Genomic DNA, 12,397 nt, shown 5'->3' on the forward strand with positions numbered 1-12,397 from the left:
TCTCTGTGAGTTCAAGGCCAGCGTGGTCTATAAAAGCTAGTTCCAGGACAGGCTCTAAAACTACAGCGAAACCCTGTCTTGAGAAACCAAGTGTTTATTCTAGACAAAGCATCTAAGGAAAAACAGTGTCTTCCTATTTATTCAGCTAGGCTGCTAGGTTTACTTGTTTTCTGTATAAAACAAGGAAGCAAGTTCTTTATCTCTCATCCCTCAGTCTCCTGCTTTCAACCATGATTCTTTACAAGCTTAGAAAATCAGACTTTTCATGACTACTTGAACTGATTTAACCTAGAAAAATAAGTACATGAGCCATGAGATGGAATTGAATTTTTATAATCTCTAAATTAAATATCAATATATAATTCAACAAAATAATGTATATTTATGCAATATCTGATTTTAAAAATAGTATATTGCAGTATAGCTTACATGATAATACATATAGTGAAGAAACATCCTCAAAACTATTGTATAAGAAATTCTGGAAACTCTAAATAACCACAGTTAATGGTATCTCACTGCTTCAGAAATGAAAATCAAATTGAATTGCTAACTACATGGTTTTTAAAATATTATTTGTTACTAATATTTTTCCAAGTAATTGAGTAGGAGCTAAAACACAGGAATTATAATGACTGTATTGATTAATTCATTTGCATGCTCACTAAGCACTGTGTCTATTTGAAGCACCAAACTGCACGCCGACTGTGAAGTGAGCAGCATCAGTGCTCATGATTAAGAACTGGGGATGACTAAATAATGCAGAAAGAAATATTGAGAAACAGATATTGATTATTCATTAGCACATATTTTTCTCATTTTTTGAGATTATAATATAATGATGTTCTTATCTTCCCTTTCCCTATCTAAACACTCTTATATACTCGATTATATATATATATATATATATATATATATATATATATATATATATATAGAAATCTTAAAACATTTTAGCTGATGCTAAATCTTCACTACTAAAAGCTCATATCATAATATAAAAATAAAACTGAATTTAAATTTAGAAACTATTTTTCAATAGATTGGGTTTATCTTTTTAACTATATATAACTAGCTAAACAATGCTTCTGAAGAAATATAGGCCAACAATGCAGCTTTTATGTTCTGAATAACAACACTGGAACACGGTTTTCTTGTGGGCTCTTATCAGTGCTGATAATCCACTGACTGTTAAGTGTTTTGATGTTACTCTTATTTGATTAACTGTAGTCAGTGGGGAGCTGCCATCAGAATTCTCTTAAGTTTGAAAGTGTACTACATATGTTCTTCTCTGCTTGCATTGCTTTGAAATGAATATGAGCGATAATCTCAACAGAATACATGATCTGGAATTTTTTTCCCATCAGCTCTTCCCAGACATCCGTGCTTGAGGCTACTTTATAATTGGGAAGGGGCACATACGATTTAATCTACTTACGGAGGGTCTATTGGCTGGCAGACTGTGAAGCTGTAATGGAATTCAGAATGAGGACATATTTTGTTCCTGAATCCCGAGTGCCTGATCTCAGACCATAGCTCTCAACCATGACTGAGCAATAAAATCACAGAGTTCAGGGAAACTGCTTAGAATAGAAAAGTACAGAGAATGTAGTATTCTAAAAGATTAGAGATGTGACACTCAGAAGAAGGTTAAGAATATTTCTGATGTCCATGTAAAATAGCAATAGGTAGTGCTAAGTTAAAGCTAGAATTAATGGAGGATATGAAGAGGAGAATGCATGATAAAAATTATGGAACCCAGTTTGAAGACTTCCACAATGTTACATGGCATCATATTTCAACCTTTTGATTTGTAAAATGAAACTAATGACACCGCCATCCTGAAAGGGTTAAGCAAAGGATCATCTTCTATATTTAAAACTAAAATACAACATAGTACTTGAGATACTAAAGTGCCCAGCAAACACTTGAGGTGGCCTTTAGGTGTGTTGAGAGGATCCTTACTTTATTCAAAGTGCAATTTGATATTAGAGTTTGCATTGTTAGAAAAATCTGTTCAATGAATGTTTTTGTACAGTTAATGTATTGTCAAGTTGAAAGGACTCAACACAGACAGAATGTGGAGGTTCTGGGAGGCTCAGAGAGGAGGCTGCTCTCTTCCTTCAATCAAGGATGCTTGAGACAGAGAGGTCTACAAAAAGTCAAATGAGATCCAATTCATTAAGTTTTGTTCCTAGTTTCTGTGCTACCAGAGTTCATTTTGAAAAGCATTTTTCATGCCAATGAATTCAAGGCTATTCCCCAGTTTCTCCTCTTTCTGACTCAGTGTATCGGCTTCACTGATCTGTCTGGAATTGCATTTTGTGTTTTGTGCAGGGTGAGGCATATGCACCCAAGATGCACTTATCAAGTTGGACCAACTCCATTTGTTGAAGATGCTTTCTTTTACTGTGTGTATAGTTCTGGCATCTTTGTCAAAACTCAATTGTCAATTGGTGTGTGGCTGTCCCATTTTTCAGTTTTGCTTTTAAAAGTGTCCTTCAGTGTACTGTTATCTCTAATAATATCTATGTTCAAGAAAATATCTTTAAAATTTCTGTGATTTTTCCCCAAAGGACTATGGGACAGAATTATTAAAAAGAGGAATACCTGATTGTTTTGTTTAAGTAAAGAAAAGTCATGGAAGCATAAGATTTTGATAACTGTAGAATGTCCCCACAGAAACCTTTCCCCATGGAAGGGGGCTTGAAGTCTTTCCCTCCCCTTCAGTCTGTGAAGATAGTGGGGTTCACAGGGAGCACGAGTTCAAGCTTGTTCAAAGTTATCACAGAAGCACAAAGGTGAGAAGAAGAGAGGCCCAAATGCCCACAAAACTGCATCTCACAGGGATCAGGCAGTTGGGCTTTAATAAAGATTCTGGAGATTATTAGAGCAGTTTTTCCCAAGAACCTAAAAACAGATTTGACAGTTTTCCCCACTGCACACATTGATGTATAAAGAGGAGATTTTCTGGTTTGTACCCTGCAGTTCCAAGGATAATGCTGGAACTCTGTTGTGATAAACAGAGGAGCGGTTTTAATATGCTTCCCCACGAATGGTTATGCCTTTGTTCTCCCAAAAACCAATTTGAATAAAAGCATGGCTGTTTATTCAAATGACCAGTAGTAGATTACAACCTTTAAAACTTAAATCCTGGCTTAGAGTTTAGTATTATGTCAGAGTTCATGTTTAGCAAGATTTAAAATATGATTTAATCTTCATTGTCCCTCAGACAAAACAAAATAAAACAAATATATTTCAGGATAGGGCTATAAATGCTTACACTAAGAACATACTAACTTGATAGGTATTTTTCTTTATATTTACATTTCTAAGTATTATAAAAATTGGTGGATAATTATCAAACTAAAAATGTAATTAGCAATTTATTTTTAGTTGTAAGGTAAGTTCTTGATAGAGCTTTATCTAAAATTCAAAGTATAAAATTAAATTATACCATTATACTTTATTAATTCATGTATTTAAAATTAATGTGGGAATGTCATATTTATCAATGGAAGTTCACTCTTAAAAGAGGAATGTATTAAAAAAATATTAAGGTAAGACAGCATCCTTCATGTTTACATAGATAATTAAGATCCTTTAAAAATGTTTAATATATTTATTTTACTCCTGAATAGAAATAAGTTCTCAAGTTTCCAACTCTTGATCTATATTCTTTTTTAGGACTTTGGCGATGATGGGTCCTTGTATATCACCAAGGTTACCACAGTACACATGGGCAATTATACCTGTTATGCAGAAGGCTATGAGCATGTGCATCAGACACACATCTTTCAAGTGAATGGTAAGAAGAATACTGTTACTGTCAACAGTTTTACATCACTTGATAATCTCACAATTGAATGGGCAATACCTTAACTTTAACAAAGATTCTAAATTTTAGTTATTAGACTTACTGTTAGAATGGTATTATTCATTTTTAAGTCCTCAAGTAAATTAACACTAAAAATTAGTAACAATTTAGTCATTAAAAACTATTACAAAGTAACATTTTAAAGGATGGGCAATTGAAGTTATTGGTTTTGGTAGAAAGTACCAATCATTATACAAACATGAATTTTAGAATTCAATAAGATTAGTAATTTAGAATTTTAAATCAGACCAGCTGTTTGATTACTCTTATTAGCAGCACCGAAAACTCCTTCTTACCTTGTATCCTGGTATCAGTTGTAACTCCAACACCTGTGCTGTAGAGGGAGGCAGACTAGGAGTTGAATGAAAGGCATCCTTACCTATAAACTGAGACTATCCCGAGAAATATGGGTCTTTGCCTAAGTTTTTTTTTAATTGCATTATTATTTATGTGAAACATGTCTTACATTGTGATGCTTTATTCAGTGTTTTGGAGTGTTAATCAAACAAGCTTATTTATTTAGCACAGATTTAACCTGACTTGACATAGAATCCTTTGTATGATGTGTTTTTAGTACTGTGCTTCATACTGTATCACATGTGATCTATAAAGCCAAGCAGAGACTGTTTTGAGGAGCTGACAGTGTGACCAGCATGCATGCCTGCATTCATTAAAGAAGACTCAAGCTATGAGTTTGGATGCCTAGAGTTGGGTCTTTTGGATACACACACACACACACACACACACACACACACACACACACACACATTGGGGTTTGGTTTCTAAGCGAGCATTGTAGAGAATTGGGATATTTTAATGTTTCAAATAAATGAATACTTAAGATACTGTAATCAATGGGAAATAAATACTTGAGCAGTAATACAATAGGGATCAGGTTTGGAGAATGCTGAAAAGGAGACCTGCTGCTGTCACTGGAAATGACAGATAGGTGTGAAAATGAGTGCAAACTTGTCTTAGAGATGTGAGGGAGGAGTAGGGAGAGCCTGCAATGAAGACAAGAACACCAAGAGACAGGGTGGGATTAGCTTTGAATATGTTAATGAAGGCATAATTATTGATGCAAAAGTCACGAGAAGACTGACAGACATAGTTGCGTATTCAGGTACTTCAGTTAAAGTTTTAATCAAATCAAGCTCAAGCTTGATTGGATCACCTTAAGAATGTGTGAAGTTTGGATGTGAAGTTAGAGATCTGAGCCTTGGAATTAAAATTACAAAGAAGAAAAAGATGCCAAGGGACAGACAGAGTGTGATGAAACCAATATCCAGGAACATAATTTTAAAAATGCTCTAAAATGCTGAAAAAATGGGGCTGGGGTCTAGCTTAGCTGGCAGAGTGCTTCTGCAGCAAGCATGAAGTCCTGGGTTCTGTCTACAGCACAGAATGAAGTGGGGTGCGCGCCTATGCCAGCACTCAGGCGATGAATGCAGGAGCATCTGCAGTTAAATTCTTCCTCATCTATTGGGATTTCAAAGCTAACTTAGGTCTTTTTTTTAAAGGATGTTAAAAAGTAAACTAAAGCTGGAAAATATGGGGAGTGTGATGCCCCATGAAATGCAAGAGTAGAAGATCCAGACTGTGGTTTCTGGGCCAAACTCAGCAGGGAACTCGCCCTGGGTCTAGTTTCAAGTCAGCTTCCAGGGGTAAACAGTGAAGAAAACAGAGCAATCATATATGTTTTTGGAGTTTCCGGTGCTTTGAACTGGAGCAACATCTGAGCCATTCGTCCCCTTGAATCAATGCTGTAGCTACTTCCAGTCTGAATACATTAGGCCCAGTGTAACAGACACAATAAGACCCATCCTCATTTTCCTCGTAGTAGTAATTGGCTTCAAGCAATCTGACAAGACCCGCACCCTGAACTTTCTTACATTATTTTTTTATAATTAAAGCACAGATTTTCTACTTCACCGTATTGCTAGCAATTAATTTTTGTCTCTTAATGCGACTTATTGCCTGTCTCAGCATTAATCTTTCAGCCTAGCCCCTTGGTTCTTCTTTAATGAGTCTCGTCCATATTCCATCTACTTCAGAGATATATTTTAAAATATCAAAAATACAAAACCCCAGTTTTCACCAGCTACCCTGGATGTTTGGTTTGCAGTTGGTATTCCCAGACAAGCTGGAGAATGTGCTGCAGGGAGCGTGTGACCCATGGGAGGTCAGGAGAGTTACTACACGAGGCTGCCCTTCAACAGTTCCGGCTCTTTGCCCCCTTCTGAAGCAGGTTTATTCTCAAGTCACCCACTCACTGAACTCTAGCTGCGAACTTCAGAGACCTGAGCCAAACTATAGGTTTTTATGTTGTAGGACTCATTCCCAGCCACCACGTATGTGCCCTGCTTTATTCTGCCCCGTGAATAAACCGTTTGTTCTCGGATGTCAGGTTTTTCTCAAAGATGGTTGAAGAGGAAAGAGACATCCATCACGAATCTTTGTGTACCATCAACCTTAACCATATATATGGAATTATAACTGCTCCTCCATTTTCTAAGTATATAGATTCTCAAATAAGTATTGAATTAGAAATAAAGCCAGCATTTTATTTATCCAGTTACTTTTAATGCCCTTTGAATTCCCCATATCAAACCTTTCCTGAATGGGATTGATGTAATCAAAACAGGATCATGATGTAAAATTTCTGTTATGCTAAAAGAAAAAATAGGATGGTGCTATACAGTTTAAATGCTAGATGTGAGTACTTAAACATAGACTTTAACCATTTAAAGATTGTGTGTGTGTGTGCTTGTGTTTGTGACAGCTAGTCAATCAATGTACTTTCTGTGTGTTTATATAGTATACGTATGTGTGTATCTGTACTTGCTAGATGAAGTACATAATTAGGAAAAGGCTTACATATTTTATAACCTTGCCTCACACATACACACTCGCAAAAACATACAAACATACTGATAAAATAAGCTCTTTCTTCTGTAAGTTCTTTTTGGCCATGATATTTTATCACACTTTTAAAATTTACAGCAAATATATGATTAACTGAACTATTTCCCTAGCATTCCACCTTATTCGTTTATTTGCTTGCGTTTTTGTTTGTTGGGTGACATTGTGTTTTCAGTGAGGTCAATTATTTATTTATTGTTAGGCTTTAAAATATTTATTATGTTTTCCCTTATATTGAAAAGCCATAACATATATTCTGGCCATGACTTACCCTCTCTCATCTCCTGTCAAATCCTTCCAATTTCCCCTTTCATCTAATCCATACCTTATTTCTTCCTCTTTGTTTAGAAAACAAACCAGCAAATAAAAGAGTCAAACAAACTAGAATTTTAAAATAAAAGCCAAAACATCAAAAAGGACAAGAGACAAACACATGGAAACACATACAGAAGAATCCATTTACACACACACAAACACACACCAAAACAAAGAAACACAAAATAAGAAACCATATTATATAAGAAAAACCAGTAAGATAAAAGATGCTAAAATAAAGTAATATGAGACAGAAAATTTACACAGTAACACCGTTGAATTTGTTTCATGTTGGCTATGTTGGCTGAGCATAGGGCCAGCCCTTTAGTAAGGTGAAATGCCACTGGAGAACACTTATATTTCATTTGTAAGTGCTTGCCATTTATTGATAGTCTCTAGGTTAGGTACGGAAAATTGTTTCTAATTTCCCCTCTGCATGCAGGGTTCCCTTCTGGCTTAAAACTGTACAGGCCCTGTGCATGATGCTCCAGTCTCTGTGAGTTCATTTCTGGAAGACACAATTTTCTTGGCATCATCCATCAACTCTGGCTCTTAGAATTTCTGCCTTTTCTCATGCATTGTTCTTTGAGAACAAGAAGATGGATTTGATGATGTTATCATGTTTAGAACTAAGTGTCCCAAAGTTTTTTACTCTTTACCCATGGTCCAATTGTCGGTCTCTGTATTTGTTCCCATCAGAAAAACTTCTGATGATGGCTGAGCAAAATATGAGTACAGCAGGAAGTCATTAGGATTCATTTGCTTTTTATGTTCTTTTATCAGAACGGTAGTATTTGTAGTATTGTTTTCTTATAGTTTCATAGCCTATGTAGTCTCAGGTTGTTGGTCGCTGAATTCCACTTCAAGGACTGGGTCTTAAATTCAATCAGATAGTTGTTGGTGACTCCTACATTGATTGTGTCACTATAGAACCATCTTATGATGCAAGCAGGTCACCTTTGTTGATAGCAAGTTTTGTACTTGGGTTGGTGGTTGCCTTTCTCCTCTAGAACATTGCAGAGTACATTCATGTTCCATGCACACTGGTCAGGAGGAGTGAAGGTTCTAGCTAAGCACTAGGTCATTTTTTCTGTGTTAAATAAAGTATGTAAATGCTGTTTTCAGTGATATGGTCTCATCATCAGTTTATAAAGGGCAACCAATATTCCTGGGAGTATCCTGAGTAGTTTCCCTGTGTCCCCATTGGCCTGTACCATACATCTGGAGAAATCTGCTAATAATAAACAGTTTACAGTATGAAACAAATGGTTCATGGGCCAGTGAGATGTTGTCTTACTTAGGGATTTCATTGTGCTCAAACCCCACTACCTGTAGCAACTTGAGGAGGCAAAGATTTATTTCATCTTGTACTATTAGGTAATAATCAGTCACTAGGGGAAGTCAGAACAAGAACTCAAGAAAGCAACATAAAGGGAGGTTCATAAGCAGGGAATGCAGGAGAATTCCTCAATGGCATGGTCTCCAAGGTTTGCTCAACCTATTTCTTATTAATAATTTAGGACCACTCTACCCAGGATTGGTACCATCCACAGAGGGAAGTATTCTCCCACAGCAATGAATAATCAAGAAAGCAACTCAAGGGCTTGCCCTTAAGATACTATTTGTAGGGGCACTTTCTGAACAAACATTCCCTTTTCCCAAAAGATTCTAGCTTGTATCAAAATGACAGACACTAGCCAGCACAGGTTTCCTAAGAAACTCAGAAGCTCAGATGTTTTAAATTATATTTGCTGGTTCTAGCCTTATCCAAGAAAAGAAACACAGTATGTAATCGTTCTGATTGATCAAATTCAGCCACTATGGGCCACAAACTTGTACAATAAAAACTTTTCATGGATTATAATATTTTACCTATTTGGAGCAGCTAGAGTAGAACGTGAAGCGTAAGTACAGCAGTTGGGATTTTAGCCCATCCCAAAAACAAAAATGAGAACTCATAAGAGGTAGAGATGTACTTAGTTAGATGTGTAAGCAGGGGCACCTGGGTGGCTCAGACAAGATATTCCCTAGTAGAAATTCTAGGGTGTTTATGCTCACAGCAGCTCATAGTTTTCAAAATGTTCTCAGAAATTCTTTTCAGGAAAAAAATTAAAGATAGAAGTAAGAAAAATGGTGCATCTCATGAGAAAACACTTAAAGGAGCTTTAATAAAAGCACTAAAAATAATTTTCATTGACTTTCATTAAACTGAAAAAGATTATACTTCTGTGATCTTTAAATATTCTACCAACAAAATTTTAATGAATACTAAGGAAAGAAAAAACATTGGTTACATTACAAGTCATCATTGCCAAAAAGAGTTCTGTTAACTAGGAGTACTTTGAACAGAAGTAATTAAATAGAGTTTATTTATGATGTGAAAATAATAACATTCATTAAAAATACTATAACATATATGAATTTTTAAACATTTCATTTTCTTTGTTTTTTGCTGTGTTTGGCATTTGATATACTATCTTATAACACACTTGTGTTTTTTACATAAATCAATATAGAAAAACTGTCATCACTTAGTTACTATTGGCCAATAACAATAGAATATTTGGGCACAAGGACTGACAAAGGCGAAACACCAAGAATGTTCCGCAGAATGCAAAGCAGCTAGTGCATTATGGGTTCAGTATATCCTTACATAGGAAATTTAAAAATCTCTGTTATGTTTTTCTAAAGCCAAAAAATAAAAATAAAATACTTTTGAGAAGTTATGTTATTATGTGTAATTTAAAATAGTATACCCAGCAACCTATTAATTAATGATGGAAAACAAATATATGACCTATTATTATGACCATCCCTGAAAAACCACAACAGATATTAGAATATTTGAGGGTTTTGAAATGCATCGTAACTTAAATCTCTCAGGGTTTTGACAGAATAAAAGTCTCCCTATGGCCATGGCTCTTTTGTGACAATGTAGATTGGATGGCTGAAATATAAGCATGTTTCTGTGTCCTTGTTTGAAAAGGCATTATGTTTCTATCAAAGGATTTTGAATCTACAGTGGAATTCATTTCATGCTTTTATTTTTCTCTTCACATAAAGCAAACTGCCTTTAGATCTTAAGGTTACAATACAGAATGTTTGAAAATTTTAAAAGTCATCAGTGTTTATTCTTCCCTCTGGGCAAAATGCTTGTGTATATTCACAGCGGAGTTTTATGTATGCTCGTACTGCTCTGCCATTCACATTGCAGCCCTCACACATAATATTAAAGAAATTCATTCCTCCCATTTTTGTCAAAAACTTCCGAATAGAATTGTTGGCTTTATAAAATATCTATATTGAACATTTGTACTTTTCTCCATCAAAATCGGAAAATGTCTGAAAGAAAATCCAGGCACAGAGGTATTGAAATCTAATCTTCACTGCTGACAAGGGGATTTTAATGAAGAACTATGATGGGTTTGATCCTTGCTCTCTGGAGCTAAACTTCCTGCTGTACCAGGAGCAGCATGGAGCCTTGTCTTCAGGAACAACCCTGCCCTGCTAACCTTTCTACATGGCCAAAGTTCAGAGAAGAATAAAATATTTCTGAAAGCTCTGAGATAAAGAAGAAGTAAGAAAGAAGCCGCCAGGCTCTGCATGGTCCTTATCACATAATGAGATAATAGGCTAGGAATGAGAGGCTTTGATGGCTTGGTGATTTGTTGGTCCTTTTTGAAAAGAAAAACAAACAAAACAGTACCTGAAAGTGTGAATTCTAGGATTCCTCTCATCAGACCAGCAATCCCATGTGCAGTGAAGATTCATCTATGTCTTAACAAATATCGTATTTTATTTGGTCATAAAATTTGAGGGCATTTTACTCCGAGGAACAGAAAGTTAGCATGAATGTCTAAGTTTATGGTGAAGTAGGAGGGTTGTTACCCCACAGTGGTTGCTATCAATGACGGAAATTCTTATTCTTCTTCCTGCTAAGGCTCTGGGAAACAAGTTGTATCTGGCTAGCTCCTTGTCTAGCACAAGCACTCAGTGCTGGAGAACAACCACCACCTGCAGCTGCTTGCTGCCAGAGTCTGTGTCTATAGCATTTCCTAAATGTCTATCAGCTGCTCTCAAAGCAGAAGCAACATGTTGGGGATGTTATTCCCCAGGGCTGGACTTGTCAATTGGAAGGAAGCTTAGTTTCCTTCTCCTGCAAGTGGAACATTCTGAAGTATGTTCTACACAATCTTTCAGAAGGAGAACACTAGAATCAAGTTCTTCTGGGCCATCATAATAGTGTTTATAAATCTATTTTTTTTCTTGCGGTTATCTTATTTCCTCTCAAATAAACTATTGGAGACTAACTTCTGTCCTTGCTTTTGTTTTTGAACATAGTCAGACACAGGGAAGTCCTTTATCTGATACTTACTTTTATCTTTTCTTTGCTCCTCCTGGAAAATTCTAATGGTAACAGATTTCTGGAAGGTTTCAAAACATAATGGAACAGTGTATTCATGAGATCTGGGATTACCCATTGCATGTTGCCTGTGCTAGCCTATACCCACTTATAATGCATTACAGTATTTTAAACAACTTAAATATTTATTCTGTGATTAGATTTTATATAATAATATCTACATACTCTAAATAGACAATATTATTCCACAAATATTGGAATCAAAGCACACATCTTGATTCAAATGGAGTTAGGTGTAGATTACTCACAGCCAAGGAAGGAGGAAGGAACCACAGTTAAGAACCATGGATTCCAGTTGACCTGAATGGAAGCTCCATGTGTAAGTGGTTACGGAGCTTTTATAGTCATAGCACAATAGGAAGTGCATAAACAAATATATTTACCCAATTATTGGAGAAGATATGAGGTAAATAGACAGTATGAGGGACTTCAAGTACTATGACAATTTTAGCTTTGTGTTGGTGGAGACTAAAGGTCAGCTAGGTCTGAGAACTTATCAAAGTACTATTTACCTAATAGTCCTGAGGATGTTAGGTCAGACTCATGGCTGAGGGCAAATGATAGTCCCTTTTAAAAGGGACTGAAGATCCCCAGAAGAGTCTTTCTTCATTTTCTGCAACATTCCATCTCTCCACACTAAAAATGTCCTAGCCAGGGTCAGACAATGTTGACGATCATCAACTTAGTTGTGAATTCTTCAGAAAATTTCTCTTCATAAGAATATGACGATTCTCAAAATGTAATTTTCAAATGTCATCATTATTACTTATCTACAAAATTAAGATTAGAGGAGTTAAATTCTAAAGAATCCCAAATGAATATTATTTGTCCCTGTAAGCTATAAAAACTGTCCAAAGATT

At 35.7% G+C, this 12,397-nt stretch overlaps 1 protein-coding gene across 1 annotated transcript in view; it reads left to right on the plus strand.

The window, feature by feature from the left end:
- Window positions 1-12,397, plus strand: part of Fstl5 (follistatin like 5) — a 405,920-nt gene that overhangs the window by 274,388 nt on the left and 119,135 nt on the right. Inside the window, exon 9 of the mRNA XM_075950900.1 lies at window positions 3,688-3,808. Coding sequence (XP_075807015.1) covers window positions 3,688-3,808 — 121 coding nt within the window. The remainder of the gene's footprint in view (window positions 1-3,687; window positions 3,809-12,397) is intronic.

The sequence above is a fragment of the Microtus pennsylvanicus genome, chromosome 16, assembly GCF_037038515.1.
Source record: "Microtus pennsylvanicus isolate mMicPen1 chromosome 16, mMicPen1.hap1, whole genome shotgun sequence".
In the NCBI taxonomy this organism is placed as follows: Eukaryota; Metazoa; Chordata; class Mammalia; order Rodentia; family Cricetidae; genus Microtus; species Microtus pennsylvanicus.